The sequence below is a fragment of the Lutjanus erythropterus genome, chromosome 7 (assembly GCF_056507025.1).
Source record: "Lutjanus erythropterus isolate fLutEry1 chromosome 7, fLutEry1.hap2, whole genome shotgun sequence".
In the NCBI taxonomy this organism is placed as follows: domain Eukaryota; kingdom Metazoa; phylum Chordata; class Actinopteri; order Lutjaniformes; family Lutjanidae; genus Lutjanus; species Lutjanus erythropterus.
Window position 1 is genome coordinate 6,872,175 of NC_139323.1, and position 18,632 is coordinate 6,890,806.

Sequence of the window (18,632 nt, forward strand, 5' to 3'; positions counted from 1 at the left end):
AACTACAAATATTACAACTCAATGGTGCAAACTTGTAGCCAATCATGTGAGTAGAAACTTTCCATTTGTTATGCAAAAAAAATTTATTTCAAAAAAACATAAATTCTGTACAGCTGCAATGATTAACCATTAACTATTAATCACCAACTATTTTGATAATTGATTATCTTTTTGTGAAGCATTTCATTTTCTTAAAGGTGAACGTTTTCTGGTTTCTTTGCTTCTCTCTGACAATACACTGAATAGCTTTGGGTGGAGGCCAAAACAAGACATTTGAGGACGTCGTCTTGAGCTCTGGGCAACACTGACGAACATTTTGAGACATTTTATGGACCAAACGAAAATAACGACTACAGAAAAGACTTGAAAAACAGGTCCAAACGTGAGAAAATAATCAACAGATTAATTGACAATAAAAATAATTGTTGTTGTTGCAAACCCTTAAATTCTGATGGTGACTTTATACAACAGGCAGTTCCGATCAAGCAATCTGATTGGTTAACTAGACATTTAGGACATGCTCAAAACCACATGGCAGCATACTGTGTTCATCACTGAAAATATTACTCTGCTCTTGTCTGACAATGATCTCCTGTTAGGTTATTTCTTATACCTGGTTAAGTAACTTTTGTAGGATAATTAAATCAACTTTATTGATAATTTATGGTGCTTCAGATTGCTGCTACACCACTCCCTAAATGCAGATGTGTGCCTCCGTGTGCAAACAGTTTTGTGATCACAGAGTTGCTGTGGTGTTTGAATTATTGATTCGTTGAACATTGAATCACTATATTGATCCAGATCGATGTATCGTTACACACCTGAGGTTAGTAGGGAACGCACAGATACAGTTAAATTACAGATTTCTCTGGGTTTGAACATTTGGGATAATGTTCACAACTCAGCAAAATATATAACGTAGTTCTAGTTGTTTTTAGACATTTCAATAGAGATGTTACATATTAAATAGTACTTTTAATTCGCATGGCAGGACAATTCATATCTCAGGGCCTTTTCCTGAAAAAGAAGAACTGAATATTTTGTTTAAGTTCTTCTGAGCACCTGTGGCTCCTGCTATTATAATTTCTGTCTATGGAAGTAAACACAGCATGACATTGGTTCAGACAGTAAATATCATTATTATGATAATGTCATGAGCGATACAGCTGAAAAACCTATCACGATAGTGAAGTTTCATATCAGTTGATAGATAATTATTGATCGTGTAAGTTGTGACTGAAGATATGTTGTGCGCTCCAAACCTTGCTTTCTAATGCAGCGTCACAGAATAACACCACGCACCTGCGCACAAACATTTTCTTCTACAGTGAGTGATGAGTACAAACAACATGTAAGTGATCATGGTAATGATGCAGCAAATCTGCATTTTGCTGTAGGAGCGTTAGGGGCTCCGTAGTCTGCCAGGTTTTTTGTTGCCCTCCGCATGTGTGTGACATCATCGTTTTTATAGGAACCGCATATTGCCAGTTTGGAACGTGGTTTCCCTCAAAACTTCGTTGCCATGTGAACAAATGGCAAAAATGCCAAAAAAGTTAAGTCACAAAAAAGTCGTCTCACTCTGCCCTTTTAAGCAAACTAGGGCTGGGTACTGTTTAAAAAATGACGATACTAGTACCGATACCAGTTTACCTTGCCAGGCAGCTGGATTTGCAAGATCACGTGACAATCCATCTTGCCAGGCTTCAAGTTATTCGTTTGTGTCTGCACTACAAGTGGTGAAGCCAATCAGTGTCTTAGGCGGGACTACTGGCAGCTACGAGGGTTTACTAAGGGTTATTCTCCATGAAAAAGATGTTTCTGTTCTTGTCCGACCGGCTTCGGCTGATTGGTTGAAGTTAGATGTGACAGAGTTGGTTCATACAGTTACCTAGCAAGTGTTATTTGAAAGTGCCTGCCCTTTTCCAAATAATTTCTAAAGACAGCTTCCCTGATGGCTCAGTGCAACAAACCATTTGGGTGTGTGTGGTGTGATGGTGTGCATGCAAGCAAACGGCAAGTCGGGGCTTTAGGAGAGTTGGATTACGGCAGACGACCAGCATGGAGGCATTTCACATTGTTTTTTGGGGTCGTTTTTTTCCGTTTGAAAACTGGTCACCATTCACTTCAGCTGTCAGCGAGATTCTGCAACACTGTTTCCTGTCAAACTCCAGCAGGGTTCTAAAAACTAAACCTGACCCTCAATCGGCACGAGGATGAATAGATACTGACTTAATTTTTATTTCTGGGTGAACTATCAATTTAAGAGTTTCCATGTATGACTTATACTTTTGAATCCTCCCTGACTTTATAGTTTAAAGAAAGCTTCATAACAGGTTTCCATGAATGAAGAATTAAATGCATATAATTTATTCAGTAACCTCAGTCTGTTTGTAAATCTCCCTGATATCCAGTGAGTATTTAACATCATTGAGCTTCTCAGAAATATACTTCCATTATATTACTGAGAAACAGATTGCTTCCTCCTCTTCTATCCTCTTTTATTCCTCTTTTGTGTAACCACCTGTCACTTATGCCCTTTACTTATCCTGTCCTGTTTATCAAACAATGCAGACAGAAAAGAATTCTATATATATATATTTAACATTTAACTCATCAACACAATGTCAACCAGATGAAAATACAAACACATGACAAATAGATTACATTCAAGGTGCTTTTCCAAAATGATACTTGTTGGATTGTGGTGAGGTTACCAGATGGTGTTATTATTACCCGCAGTGTTATTGTTCACAGACAGACATACGGACACACACAGTGCTGCTGCTATGTCATGTTATAGTTGCTGAAAGATTATTTATGTATAATCTGTGAGCTCATACTCACCTGGTGCCTCTCGGATCCGACACACTTGTTGTTGTTGTTTTCTTCAAAATAGAGCCACGAAATAACGCGAGTGGAGCTCCCGTCACTCAAACATGGACTCTATCTGTGTCCAGTGAAAAGTTTGACGACGGAGAGGAGAGACATCGAGCCCCGCTGATGTGAAGGAGAGGAGACACGGAGACAGTCATCTGCTGCTGAGCTGCTGGGCTGGACTCTTATCTGTCTGCTGTCTGGAGGAAACAACAGCGCCCTCTGGCGGTGCAGGTCCGTACAGTGCAGGCATTACAGGACACGACCTCAAACTGCAACACAAACCCTTTAAACTGGACGAGCCTCAGACATCTGGGAACCCATAATCACCAGCGAAAGAAAAAAAAAAGGTCAGAATTATGAGATTAAAAGTCATCATTTTATCTCATATTGATTTTTTATCTAATAATTCTGAATTTTTAGGTAATTTTTTAAATCTCATAATAATGACTTATTTCATAATCATTCCATTTCATATCATATTTTTAACTTTATAGCTTATTATAATGACATTTATCTCTCAAAAAAAAACCTTTTATCTCGTAATTATGATTTTTTTCTTCATAGTTTTGACATTTTATCTCATAATTATGACTTTTTTCTGTCTTTTAATTTTAACTTTTGTCTTGTAGTTGAGTTTTTACCTCAGAAATTTGACTTTTTATCTCATAAATCTAATTTTGTATTTTATTTCCAACTTTTTTTATCTCATAATTTTGACATCTTATCGAATAATTTTGACTTTTTTTTAAATCCCATAATTGCATGACTTCTATCTCATAATTATGACTTACTATGGGGATATTTTTTTCTTTTGCTGGCAGAAATGGGCTTCCATACATAGATATGTCATTTATAACCATCAAAAGTCACAAACACTTATTGTCTGATGTTCATACAAAAGGTTCAGTGCTGTCCAGAATACACAACCAGAAACTGTATTTTACATGAGACATGGAGTTGGACGTAGTACAGTGCATGTACAAAATGAAATTCTTGACCCTCAGATGCATTAGTGGGTCAAAATGACCCAGTGGGTTCATTTTCGTGTAATATGTTTGTAATGCTCAGCTTCATGTTTATGTTAAGTGCCAAATATTCATGTTGATGAGTGCCAACCTATTTTCTTTTATTCAGAACACACTGAGGACAAAAAAATCCCTTGAATGTGTTTATGTTGCAATTTGTGTGAGGTTTGTGTCATGTGATCTAGACAAGCACAGGCAGTGTATTATATGAAGTCTGTGAACGCACTGTGTGTGGACTTCAATTAAAAAGGATCCAACATGTGTTTGGGTTGCTTTTTATTATTTTGTCCATACAAACTAGAGTAAACACACCAAAATAGATATACATTTTTACTCATATAGTGTACCTTACATTAAAGGTAGAGTCAGCAGGGTTTGTCTCAACTGTTCGTAAACACATCAGGACGTCAAATACCAAAGTTTTGGTTGGTGAAACATCCCAAGCACCAAAACAATGAGAAAAAACAAGGAACACAGAAGGCAGACATCACAAAACACTTCTAGTGGATCATAAGTAACAACTGAAAGGAACTGTGTTATATGAGTCTATACAGTGTTTTTTAAGGAAAATGTTGCAGATTATTCCTTTAAAGACTATTCATTTAAAGACTTTATGTTAAGATAAAAAATAAGTATACCAATAGGCCGTACTAATCTCTGTTCCGACACTTCATCATTCAACTTATGGTCCTTGTTATGTAATTTAATGGTGTGCTATTATTACCTTCATTGTGTTTTCAGGTTTGTTTGTCTGCAGGACTACGGAAAAACTAAAGGCCAGATTTTCATGAACCCTGGTGGAAGGGTGTAGCATGAGCCAAGGAAGAACCCATTAAATTTAGGAGTGGATCCATGTCATGGAGCAGATAGAAAAATTATTGCATATAATTATTGCACATTTGCATATCATGGAACCATGATTTCCAACATAATGGCCACTAGGTGGAACCAGAGGGGCCTCAGCACTGGAAGGACAAAGAGACAAAATGCTGAAAATGAATGAATGAATGAATATTATTTAAAACATGATTATTATTGTATATTTTAAATATTTGCCTATTTTCAGTAGATTCTTAAAGACACAAGCTGGTGGAAACTATTTGAGGGGCTTAGATTATTAGTCTCGGCAGGGATCTGTCCTTTCCAAGTGCCTTAATACACTTTCCCAAATCACCAAATAAAGTTAAAATTAGCCAAGTTACCATATTTCAACTGTCAATGAGTGAACATGGCCCCTGGTGCTCTGGGCCCCCGTGGAAGTGGCTTTGCTAATTTAGCTTTGTGTATTCCTATAACTTTCTCTTTCACTTACTTTTAAAGTCAAATTAATTTCACTGCTATTTAAAAGATACGTTATTCTATAGAGTCTACATTTTATAGACTGTAGTGTTGTACAGTGTGCAGATAACCTGGTAAAATCTGTTGTGTTACTATAATAACACAGCAGGTCGGGTTTTGTAAGCCTAATTGAGGCTGGCAGTTACTCCTCAGCCACCTTCCCAGTGATCCTGTAGGTCTCTGTGGGCCCCTGCTCTCCACATGTCAGCTGGCTCTCTTGGCTTTCTGGCTTCTCTAGCATATCTGTCAATTAATGGACATAATCTAAATAAACATGTCGGATATGTTTACCAAATAAATATCTCTTTTTATCTTGAGAACCGGAGTCTAACTGTGAAGTTGAACTGTTACAGACCTGTTTGGAGGCTGTCTCCTGACTTGTTCCTGTTGGCCTTGTGGGAGGGAGCGTAGAGGAAGATGATGGTGAAAACGTACAGGTTCCACATGCCGAAGATCCCTGTGAGAAAAGCACTGTGGACTTGGAGAGTGTAGTCTCCCCAGCGCCAGTGACCTATACTGACCTGATGGAAAATTAGAAAGAAGTTTTAAGAGCTAAAACATGTCACAACAGCAGTTAAGACCTCCATGTAGATGATTAGAGGGGTAATACTTACTTGATTTAAGATGAAGAAGATGACGGTCATGGCTGCACATGCCAGAGTTACCAGCATCAAAAACTTGAACCTGAAGATGATGCCCTGCCCAAAACCAGCAAGAGTGGAAAAATGTGGAAAAGTTTTTTTTTCATTATCACTATATGACAACAATTTCTATAATGCATATTAATGCATTATAAACAAACTTAAAATGTGTTATACTGCATTTATAGCATTGTCTAATCATAGTTATAAGCACACATAAATATTCATAATGTTTTAGAACAATAATAATAATCCTGACTCTTTATAAAGAATTTTAGAATAACTTATAAGGTGAAGAATCATAATACCTCATAATTTTTGGTTACTATTGACATTTTTTTCAAGGGTCATAGTGTATTATATTCATATAGTTGTAATACCCATTATAAAATACATCATAATCACTGTAATAACGCATTATAAAATGATAACGTATTAAAACTGTTTTGGGGGTGGGAACATGACATTAGTGAAATGGCAATGTTGATCATTAAGTTATTTATCATTTAAAATGTTGTGTCAAATTGGATTACTCAAATTCTGTTAAACTCATTAAACACATATTTTTTCCACTTTATTTAAAGCAAATAATGTCCACTTACAGTGACTTATAACCAGCTTGTATTATATCTGCCAATACCTGAGGAATTTTATTACTTTGCTTAATGCGCCCAGTGACCACTTAGAGTAATTTATAGTGACATTATAATGCATTATACAATGATTATAGTGCATTACAGCAAGAATTAAAATACACTGTGATCAGCAACTGTGAAGCACTATGATACCAGGTCTTATAAGTTAAATGCTTTATGATATAGTAAAAATAATTACATAATCGGTATAAAGATAACAAGTATGTTTATGATGCATTATAGACATGAGCGTCATAGAAAGTGTTATTTTTGGTTTTGTTTTTCTGTTGGGGCAATGTTAAACTTTGTGATTCTGATATGAACAAAAGAACAGATCAAACCTTGTAACGCAGTCTCCTGGCCTCTGGCATGGCAGGAAGTTGCTGTATTTTCCCACTTATGTTCCTGAACACACAACGCACCATGCCACACAGGGAGAGGAAATACAGACAAACAGAAATCCCTGCCACAATAATGAAGGTAATCTGTGGTGACAGTTAGGGAAAAGGCCTCAGTGACTCAGAGATCCACATTTAAAGTGCCTTCCTGTACAGCAAAGTCAGGCTTTTTATAATACAGTATAAATATCTCAAGGATACTGCCACCTTTGTCCCAACATCTGATGCCCAAATGCTGTAGAAAGGGTTTGTCAAATGAACCCCCCTTTATAAGAAATAAGGCACATTCATATTTAAAGAAAGATATAACAAGAGTGCAACAGATGTCATCAAAAGCAGCCATGTCTGTACCTTTCACTCAGGTCAAATACGAGGAGAACACATGAGCCGAACACCACCAGCCCGACCTGCCACCAGTACACCGAGAGACGATTCCTCTGACTTTGGTCCTAAAGGATTTTTAATGTTGAAAGAAAACTGCAAAAGTGGCATGAAAGTATGGAGAGAAGAAGTGCGGTTAGGAGCAGGTAAAATGTGCTGACCATGAGGTGTTCACCACAGAAGATGATCCAGAAACAGAAGAGCGTGGAGTAGAAGACGCCCTGTTGGACATCTTCAAACAGCAGCATCCACGTCCACTCAAAGCCCAGAGAGAGCCACTCCACCGGCATGTTCAGGATCGTCATGGAGATACCCAGAGCAAAAATCAACCTGTAAGAGACAAAGACATTCTGCAATTACTTATAATAATAATAATAATAATAATAATAATAATAATAATAATAATAATAATAATAATAATAATAATGATCTTTATTTATAGAGCACTTTTCAAAATTCACATTACAAAGTGCTTCACAAAGCAACTCAAACAGGTAAAATAAGATGGTACAGAGCAAGAATAGGAATGTAAAAACATTTTAAGAAAAGCAGTGCACAACAGTTCAAACTTAGATAAAATCAGGAAAGGCTCTCCGATAAAAGTATGTCTTAAGAAGAGATTTAAAGGAGATCACTGACTCGGCCGTCCTAATTTCCTCAGGCAGTTTGTTCCAGAGCTTTGGGGCCCTGACTGAAAAGGCCCTATCCCCTTTAGTTTTCAGCCGGGCATATGGAACAGACAAGAGACCTCTGCCTGAGGATCTCAAGGTACGTCGTGGAGTGTAAGGTACTAACAGGTCAGAGATATACAGGGATGCGAGGCCATTGAGAGCTTTAAAAGTCATCAGTAAAATCTTAAAATCTATTCTAAAACATGTAGAGATGCTAAAACAGGAGTGATATGATCATGTTTCCTAGTTCTGGTTAAAAGCCTGGCAGCTGAGTTTTGAACATTCTGAAGTCTGTTAATAGATTTTTGGTTCAGGCAGGTAAAAAGGCTGTTGCAGAAATCCAGGCGTGATGAGATAAAAGCATGTAATATGGTTTCTGTGTCTTTAAAAGATAGTGTAGAACGTATTTTTGAAATATTTCTTAGATGATAAAAACATGACTGCACAAACTTACTGCCAACTTACATTTGCTCTTAAAAAGACAAGTAACTCTGTGCTGCAGGCAGAACATTGACCTGGTTCTATCAGGTCCATCATGCACTTAAGATCAAACAACATGCCACCCTGGAGCACAGTGTACCTCTTAAAAGTATGACTGAAGATTTACCTGTGGTTTTATGTTTGCACTGAGTGACTATAGAGCTCGACTTAAAGGGGTAGTCTGCCTAAAAATAAAAATTCAGTCATTATCTAATCACCCTCATGCCAATTGAAGGTCAGGTTTAGTTTATTAGTCCACAAAACACTGCTGGAGATTCACAGGAAAATAGAGAATCTTCCAAGCAACTGAACTGAAGGTGGTCAGATTTCAAATGCAAAAAAAAAAGAAAAAGAAAGAAACAACCAAAAGAATAAAATAAAATGCCTCCATACTGCTTGTGTGGTGCAATCCAAGTCTCCTAAAGCTGTGTTATTCTTGATGCTTTGGCTATATTGTTTATATAAAATTAATGCCAATAAAGCCTGCTGAATGGAATTGGTGTCTTCGGTCTGCAATAAACTTACTGTATGACAACCCAAAGTGTTCAAGAGGCATTATGAAATACATAAAGTGCAAAACATAAATAAATCATCTATGAAATAATACAAGAAATTACTAAAACTGAATTCATTATTATTTATCATTCATATTATATTCAGATTCATATTCACATATGTAATTAATATAATTAATTCTGTTTTAAACAGGTTTTCACTGGATTTCATATTTATTTTATTCTGGAAGTTTTATTTTAAAATGGCTATGTTTCTATGTTTTTAGTTAATGTCTCACTTCTAACAATATTATAATATAATGTATTTCACTTTTCATGATGGTGGTGTTCCCACCCCCTCATCTTTCAGCCAATTACACATCCCCAGCCACTCAGCAGACTAACTAACAGCAGTGGTTGAATATAAGTAAGTACATTTACTCCAGTCCTGTACTTAAGTACAAATTTTGAAGTACTTGTATTTTACTTGAGTATTTCCATTTTATGCAACTTTTTAGTTCTACTTCACTACATCTTGGCAGCAAATATCAAACTTTTTACTCCGCTCTTGTTTCATACTTTTCCAAAAGAACTGGACGTCTTGCCATGAGGCTGATCCTGCGCCAGTACCAAACTGTTGCCCCTAATATCCAGGGACTGTACGCGGTCTTTAAGCTGATCCACACTTTCGTGAAGCCTCCATTCTGGTGGATGCCCTTAGAGAAGAGCAACATGAAATGTAACACATGCAAGCTTTGGGATTGAATTCAATCAAAACATGTAATGGATGTTAAATTATAAGAATTAAACTCACCACTATTTGGATGTCTTTTATTTCTCCAATTCCAACGTTCACTGTGTCATTCACTGGCAAGCGCAGGTTGATCAAAAAATATTTGTGGGCCACACTTCCCAGTTCCATGAATGGTATGGGGTCACAGTGATAAAAGCGGCCTTCGTTTTCATATGTCTGCAAAAACATGGACTGTTACAGGTTACTAAACAAAGGAAAATAAAAAATATTACATGTATTAAATGCAGGTTTACCTTTGGGACTGCAAATGTGCACCTGAGCGGCCTGTGCTCCACTGAGTGGAACTTTGAGGTCCACTCAGACATCAGATCATCCCTGTATGCCAGGCCGGCATCGATAGTGATGATAACACCGTCTTCTGCACAGACACGGACATGATTCAGCTTATCAGCAGCGATGGGAAATAATGTTTTTCGGACAACTTTTTACTTTTAGTTGCTACATGTGAACACAAATATCTTGACATTATTCTCTTTACATTTTCAAAACAGGCTTGTTCCTGTAGTTTTAATGCATTTGAGGGCAATAAATTGTTTTTATTTTGCATCGTGTGCCACCTTTTAAACATCAAGACCAAACACCTGTTCCTTGTGTATCCATCTGTGCATACTGCAGACAACAGATGCAAGACAAACATGATGTAAAAGACGTAACAAGAAGATAACATTACAGGACAAAAAAGGTGATAGAAGACATAAGAAGAAAAGGACAAAAATGAAGATGAAAAAGGCTTAAAAGACATAAGATGAAATGATGCAACAAGACAAAAAAAGACGTAATGTAAGTTGTATATGACATAACAAGTAGGACATAAAGCGTAAATGATGTAACAAGTCAAAAACAACAAAAGACGAAAACAGCATAAGAGAACATAAGACACAAGAAGACAAAAACAATGTAATTTGATGAAAACAATGCATTGAGTCATAAGAGGGAAAACAACATAAGACGACGAAGACAGTGTAAGAGCCGTAACAAGAGACAGGGAGACTCTGCTGTAGAGAAAAGGTGAGGATTTAGCTTTGCACAGAAACAGCTGGTAGAAATGCCCTTCAGAGGGCAACCTTTTACTTTTATACTTCATATTATACATTTCAGAACCTGCAATTTGGCTTTTATTTGAGTAAAGTTGAATCAGAACTTATAATTCAGTAACTGATGTGCACTTTTGCCACCTCTGCTTATTAGATTTCCATCACAAGAACAAGAGTAGCTTGGATCTGTATTATTAACAAAGACACACGTCTTACCAATCTGATTGATCATTTTAAATGCAATGTCGAACTGTAGAACAGCCAGAATGTACTGAAACCAGGGACTCATCTCCTTGTTGGGGAGAGGTACATGCACAGCAAAAACTATGTCATTGGCATCCAGAGTTTTTGCCAGAGGCTCGTCAAAACTGTGGACCTGCTCACACCGATTTGATCCCCACGGGACGAGCCAGCCGCGTGCCCTGTGGTGGTTGATGCATTTGGTGGCCAAGTAGCGAATGGCAGTGGTGGGACTGGGAGCTATGGCAAAAGAGGGAATAATGAGAGAGATGCGGTTTGAGTTATGTTAAGTAGGGGAGACCTGGGCCAAGTTCTTTTTTAAAGCATTAACAAATTATGCTAACGTTGGTGTTGCTAGCTAGCATACTAGATTTTATCATGTCTGCAAGATTACACACACTGTTCCCCTGAGCCACATGGCCCAATTAAGCATCTTGTTTGTCTGTACTGACATTCTTTTGTGTGAAAAAAAAAATAAACATATTTCACTAAATTTAAATGTAAAATTACTTTCAACTCAATTCAAATATATATTTTTAAATTTTAATTCCACTACAGTAGTTGCAGTAGTTCTCCTACAAAAACATACTTTTGCTTTGAATGCATACAATGCCTGACATATAAAAGAATTTGAACCATGTGAGGCAAACAAAAAACATCTTACTTCAGCAGTAATGTGATACAATGGGCTAATGGGACTTATTTTTCAGGGTTACAACTGCCCCCACCAAGCAGGCAATTTTAACACTGACTTATTGCATTAAGTTTAATATCACAGTCTTGTCTTTATTAGTTAAAATATAATCTATTGTATTATTATTTAATGCACACATATGTTTCTTGTTACAATCACCCCAGTCTCCCCTACAGACAGAATAAGCCTTTATCTTTAGTCACACAAGAGGAAGCCAGATCAAATTAACAGATTTTTCGTGCACTTTTAACACAATCCACTTTAAAAGAGCATTTTTTTTAAATTACAGTAATAAAAAAAATAATTAAATAAACATGAATTATAAAATTTGACTACTCACCAATTAATGCTCCAACCATGATGGAAAGAACTTGGAAAACAAGAATAAAAAAGCCTAAGAAAACCAGTTTCTTCGTGCTCATATTCTCTATGATTGCTCCAGCCATTTTTAAGATACTCTGGAAAAGTGATGCTCAAGACTACAAGCCTGTGGCCTCAGTAGTCTGAGTGCTCCTCTGCTGCTCCTCTGCTGCTCACACACATCAGACTCTCCCAGGAGTCAAGACATCATCACCAGACAGAGTGAGTGCACAGGGGGCGGGGGATGTAACCGTCATGCGTTTAGACACAGAATAAAAATAATAATTTGGTGTTGTATGATTAAAAAACAATAAACAATTGTCTATAAAACATGACTCCTTTATTGCTTAAAGAATACAACTTTGTAGCATAGGCGAGTGAATGTGTGTCACAACTAGGTTACTTGTCTTTACACTGAGGATTGACCACAGTCACAATGCAAATGTTTGATACTGCACCCGAGGAGAAGGGAAATTTAACAAATTCAGCCTGGATATCAAAGCATCTTACAAAGTCGTAGGTTAATAATCCTTAACATTGTTTACACCGACACTGGAGTCAGTAACGAGAATCACAGTAGCACCTACACCTTTAAAAAACCCCAACTGTGGGCTGTTAGTCTGTCTCCGATCTTTGGTTCTATGAGACAAAAATAGTCCGTTTCTGAAAGGTGTGGCTGATTAGCAATACTGTGTGGTTCAAGGTAGAAAGAAAAAGCAACATAAAGCATCTGAATGAGCTAAAATTAAACAAGATGTCCATTTAGGTCTCTACTTGACAAAAAAATTCCTATATTCATAACCCCTAAAATTATCTTCTGTTTAACAAATATACCAAGGGGGGGGTAAAGGAAACAGTCTGTAAAAATGACCAACAAACCACAATAAGGGAGAAATCGACTGCTCTGAAATTATTCTAGTGCAGTTCTCCTAAACCACCAAGAGTGATTTAGTACAACGGACAACATAAGTAAGCTATCTGGTGCAGTACCTGAAGGAGCGAACACTTGCTGCGTTATCACCAAAATTCACTGACATATCCCAGGCAGCGTCTGCCTTCAGTGTGTCCACAACACATCCAGAAATCTACAAATTACTCACAACATAATGTCAAGACAGAATAATTAAACAGAAGCAACTGTGGGGGAAAGGGGGGGGGAAAGAAGAGATTAATCAAAAACTTCATTAACAGCCTCTCAATCCAAATCATTTTCAGGTACTGGTATCTGAAAGTGTGGCCATCTTGAAATCCCCCGTCATCTTTCTCTTCACTGTCCATTCCAATGTGCATCATCCATGTTTCACTGATGTATACCAAGCCGTCAAATGCGTCTCAAGTCTCTGACAGCACTGGGAGATTTTGTGTGCCGACACTGTCCCCAGGAAGGGATTTCGGACAAGTTGAGCGACGTCCTGGGATCACATGTCGTCCTCTTCGTCTTCATCCTGAGAGGAACCGGCCTGCTGGGCGGCGCTGGCAGATGCTGCTGCCATCTGTGCCTGCTGGGCGGCCTGCTGCATCTGTAGCCACTCCTGCTGGGCAAGCTCCGCCTGCTGCTGCCGCGCCTGCAGAGGCACAGTCGAGCCGAAACGGAGACAAGAGACAAGGGAAGGTGGATGAAGAGCTTATTAAGCAATTACAAAAGGATCATGCCAGTGATATCTGATGCCCAATTAGAGCCGAGAGACAATCGCTGCCTTTTTGTCTCATTTTATTTGTTTTTGTATTTCTTGTTTGTGTTCGTTTTGTATTAGATGTGAAGAACATTATCACAATAAGGTTTCTTGCAATATAATAATGAGGCTGAATTATATTATGCATTGCATGTTGCAGAGATTAAATTATTGATTAGCGTAGTAATGCTAACAGTTTACTAGATGGAAGTGCCTTGCATTAAAAGACAATGTGCATTTTTATAATGTATTATGCAGGCATGATAATATGATCCCATTCACTTAGAGAGCAAGAGATGAGCAAGGAGACAGGATATTATTGTTGTTGCTAACATATAAATTTTTCTTAGTTTTAGTTTGCCATTGACATCACGCCCCTTCCGATGGACCACCATGGGACCCAACTCTGGAAAAAACATAAACCATATTATGCATGGTGTGGCATGATGAGAGAATTGTTTTTTGATTCATTTTGAGATGTGCCATGAATTACATGTTTGTCAATTTAAAAAATAATAATTTTACAAGTAAAGAGAGTCACAGTATGTCATAAAACTGTTCAAATACATGACTGTGAAGATATGTAACAGGGAAGACTAAACACAGAGAAGTCATGTCAGTGACTTTCTCCCTCCAAAGGTTAACGTTATCCACTGAAGCTATGATGCCCCGGTTTGTTTGTACCAGGATATAGTCACAAACAACAGGTCTTACTTGTTCTTCTCCTTATGACTCATAAAAGGACCAGGAGAAGCTGGAACACTTTAGGTAATATAATGTTACAAGGGACAGTGAAACTGGTATCAGTGATGTACACTGAGGTAAGAGATGTAGTTCACTGAAAAGTTTCACACAAAACTAAACTATGACAAACAGACGTTCTTGACTTGTAAAATTATTAGAGATGCACTGATTGCAATTTTCTTGGACGATTTTTAAGGGTCTGACCTGCCAGTTCTGATTTTCAGTCTAAGAACTATAACTGACAGAATACACAAACATTTTTGCAACTCTTCTTTAATGTTAAATTCAATTGGATATTCATAATAAAACAGACTATTCCATAACTAACATTTTCTCAAAAAGTGCTCAAGGTTACAGCTAGGGCTTTTTAAATTTACTATATTAAGATTATGCACCAGAGGGAGCACAATCTGTGAGATCTCATAGGCAACGTGACTTCACGTGATCTCATGTGGAAGCAGATGTAAACAAACCGGAGACTGGCACGGTGCAACAGTTTGATGCAGTGCAGCCTGCAGTGAGAAAGCGCAGCAGTGGTTAAAGGAGTCTGGGTGAGAAAATGTTGGTGAGTTTCACTGTCTGTGAACAGCAATCTGCTGCTGAACAACATTAGCCTGAAGAGCTGAAAGTTTACTGTTGTTCTGTGACACAATCAGCTGTGTTTTAAATTCACAAACACGTGCAATTCATGGCACACTTCAAACAGAATCAAAAGATCATTCATCTCTAGCCCTAGACCACTGTTCATATTTTTTCCAAAGTTAGGTGCCATGGGGTACACCTTAAGGGGTCTGACTAATTCGAACAGAGCGGTCTTAGTAACATTGAGCAAGTTTCCATGTCACTCCATGAAGTCCATTACACATTGTTTTATCTTTTTTTTCTATTAAAACATAAGTGAATGCATGTTTCAAACAGTAAACAGATACAGCATATGGCCAACTCCACCACAAACTTTAATCTATGATTCTAATTACCAAAATGATCAAGTATCACATCTTTGTGGTATTGTTAAAATGTCTTGAAAATATTCAAAAAGTACTGATACACACACTGAAATCTTTTCATCAAGTTTTATGCTGAAAGTCTCAATGATTTGAAATGGCATCATGTTTGAGTGTTTTCATTGATGCAAAACAAACGCACACAGCATGCTGTGGCTACATCTTGGAGACTGCTGCCAAGTTTGGTTGATGCTGGACAGTACTGGCCATGGCTTTTTTTTTTAAAGCACAGTGTTTATGATAATCAAAATTTTACACAATAAAAATAATAAACAGGACTTGTATTATCGTTTATCATGAAACAGGTCATTGTTTCAACTCTAACTACAGTACCCATGTTTGCTTAGACCATACATTTCAAGGTTCAATGTTACTTGCCCAACTTGCCCAGTTGGACTAGTGGGTCAAAAATGGAGCTGCAACAATTAATGTATTATAAATCAACTATTAACTTAATCGTCAACTATTATGATAACTGATTATTCTTTTTTTTTTGTCAGTTTTTAAGAAAAAAAGTCCCACTTCTCTGATTTCAGCTTCTTAAAATGTGAATAGGTTTTGGTTTCTTTACTCCTCTCCAACAGTAAACTGAATATTTTCAGGCTGTGCACAAAACAAGACATTTGAGGACATCATCTTGCTCTTTGGGGAACGCTGATCCACATTTTTCACCATTTTCTAACATTTAATGAATCAAAAAACTAACCAATTAATCAAGAAAATAATTGATGGATTAATGAATGATGAAAATGTTTACATGAAAGACTTGAAAAATAGGTCAAATTTTTCCTAAGAATGTGACTGGATTTATCAAGAAAATAATCAACAGATCACTTGACAGTGAAAATACTCGTCAATTGCAGCCCTAGTCAATAATCTACTTGCTCAAATTCAATTTTTATTTGCCTCATTAAAGTTTTTTTTGTTTTTTTGTTTTTTTTAACGGTTGTCAAGTAACAACAAAGAATAAAAATAAGTGTCATGTTTAATCTGCCACATAAATAAAATCTCAGAAAAATGGTTTAAAAAAAAAAGCCCATCCCAGTTTCGCAGTCAGGCCAGTATTGCCAGATTTACTCGCCTGGCAGGCATTTTATTTGCCCTGGGCATGCAAGCAATCTTTATTGTTGAGCCCTGCTTTCTTTACTGTAATGTGTTTAATATAATAACTGTTTTTTCAAGTTGTGTACAAGAGTTGCCAAGAATGTGTTAAAATACTCTCATAGATTGCTTTTCACTTACACACACCAAGATGGGACTCAATGCGGTTTATCACATATTGCAAAATAACCTGTGTTGCAGTCCAAACACTGTGAGCACTGAACTCATATTACATATGACTGCTTCATACTATGATTCCAAAACATACTAGAGTTGCAACAAATAATTGATTAGTGGATTATTAAATTAACACCCCACTATTTTGATATTCTATTAATCGCTTTGAGTCATTTTTTTAATTAAAAAATGTCCAAATTCTGATTTCAGTTTCTCAAATGAGCTTCAGTTCTCCAACGTCAATACATGGAGAACTGTACATTTACAAGTAACTTGTGTTTTCTACAAATCATACCTTGGCAAACAATTCCTGTTGTTGTCTGAGGAGCTCTTCCTCTGGGATTCCCAGGTTCTCCAGTCGAGAGCTCGCCTTCCTCCTCTTCAGAGCTACAGTTTTACACTCCTGCAGCACGTCTTTCACCTCTGTGATGTATGATGCAAAACCAAGGCTCTCAAGGGCTGTGGTGTGAAAACAAGAGGCGAAAGTGAAAAACTGACATTATTACTCTCTGTGGTTTAAAATCCATGGCAGGGAGACGGACACACCCCCTCTTGTACGCCTCGGCACACTTCTGGTGGAGTAGAGACAGAGCAAACGTGGGTCAGGACTCACCATTGATGACATGCTCAGGGGATATGGTCTTCTTGTCGGACTTGTTGCATATTTCATTGGCTTCTGATGATATGAGGTGTATGAACTCTGTGCAGCAGTTAACCACCAGCTCCCTGGCGTCGTTAGCCACCCGTACGTTAGGGAGAGTTTCTTTAATCATCTTGTTGATAGCTGCTCTGGGAATGGTGAGGTCGTCGTCATTTCCAGAGGAAGAAGCCATTGTGGCAGCAGAAGACCACAAAACAAGGAAATAACTGAGAGGTGGAGATCGTTACCAGGCGTTGGCAGCTGTTCTTCAGTCAACGAAGTTAAAGTATAACTGCTCGTGCCAACACAAACTTAAATGTCACAAAAATGCCTTTCCTGAAAGTTAGCCGGCAGGCTAGCTTGCTAACTGAGCTAATAGCGAAGTTTAGCTACGTGTGAATCAAACGGGGTGCAGTTTGTACAGACCGACGCTGCTACACGGAATGTGACACACACAAAAAAAAATAAAAGTCAAAGACAGCACAAATAAAAAACACAGCACGTTAATACTGGAAAATGATGCTTAGCTAGCTAGCTACCAAGCTAGCTAGTAGCCGTGGTCCCCGTCGCAAACAAACCGCAACCCAGAAGACAAGTGAAAGCAGAGTGTGAGAGCATGGCTAACGGCTAACAATGAACTGCTCCGGCCATATGGAGCTGAACAGTTGGCTGAGTCGAGACGACGAGCAGAATAAAGTCGCCACAACACTGTAGGTTACTGTTTCTCACATCGACCGGACGAGCCGAACATGTCAAATTATCTTAAAGCTACTAGCGATTCATTTAGAATTTTATATTCTGGGCAACATTAGCTTCAACTTGGCCGGATACAACGTCAAACGAGGAGGCGGACGTGGCGTCACCTAGAAGTGTTTTAAGAAATTGCGCCTAACTAGTGCTTACTGCCATCTACTGTTCACTTACAGGATTACATGTGTCTATTTATACTCTATTACATAGACAGACAAAGATGCATTCACTGAGAGCAATAGAATTACATTTATTCATATTATTCCTGAATGTATCCATGAATTTGAGACATTTTAAGTATTTTTGTAATTGACTTTAGGCTATTAGCAATGTTAAGAGATGGTGAATGTGTGTGTGTGTGTAAATAGATATAAAATAGCAACACATAAGTGCATGATTATGTAGTTATCTTTGTGACTAAAAACATGACTTGCTGATGAAGAAGAGAAGATCTGGTGTGA

General features: G+C 37.6%; 3 protein-coding genes across 3 annotated transcripts in view; all 3 read right to left on the minus strand.

Annotated features, from left to right (window-relative positions):
* The window catches only part of gng12b (guanine nucleotide binding protein (G protein), gamma 12b), a 42,302-nt gene extending 39,148 nt beyond the window's left edge, over positions 1-3,154 (minus strand). Inside the window, exon 1 of the mRNA XM_084722483.1 lies at positions 2,845-3,154. The gene's annotated coding sequence lies outside the window, so the exon portion shown is untranslated. The remainder of the gene's footprint in view (positions 1-2,844) is intronic.
* Positions 3,155-5,369: 2,215 nt separating this feature from the next.
* On the minus strand, positions 5,370-12,248 carry LOC146323502 (protein wntless homolog). The gene is made up of 12 exons (XM_084722485.1): positions 12,063-12,248; positions 11,005-11,268; positions 9,988-10,112; positions 9,755-9,910; positions 9,520-9,656; positions 7,457-7,625; positions 7,266-7,363; positions 7,116-7,179; positions 6,858-7,001; positions 5,855-5,938; positions 5,596-5,761; positions 5,370-5,483 (listed from the first exon to the last, which is right to left on the minus strand). Exons 1-12 carry the CDS (start codon positions 12,166-12,168, stop codon positions 5,383-5,385), a joined length of 1,614 nt encoding a protein of 537 aa, XP_084578611.1. The 5' UTR covers positions 12,169-12,248; the 3' UTR covers positions 5,370-5,382.
* A 152-nt stretch (positions 12,249-12,400) lies between these two features.
* Positions 12,401-18,274, minus strand: dr1 (down-regulator of transcription 1). Its single transcript, XM_084722484.1, has 3 exons — positions 17,395-18,274; positions 17,077-17,240; positions 12,401-13,647 (listed from the first exon to the last, which is right to left on the minus strand). The coding sequence occupies exons 1-3, from the start codon at positions 17,612-17,614 to the stop codon at positions 13,501-13,503; spliced, it is 531 nt and encodes a 176-aa protein (XP_084578610.1). The 5' UTR covers positions 17,615-18,274; the 3' UTR covers positions 12,401-13,500.
* Positions 18,275-18,632: the final 358 nt, after the last annotated feature.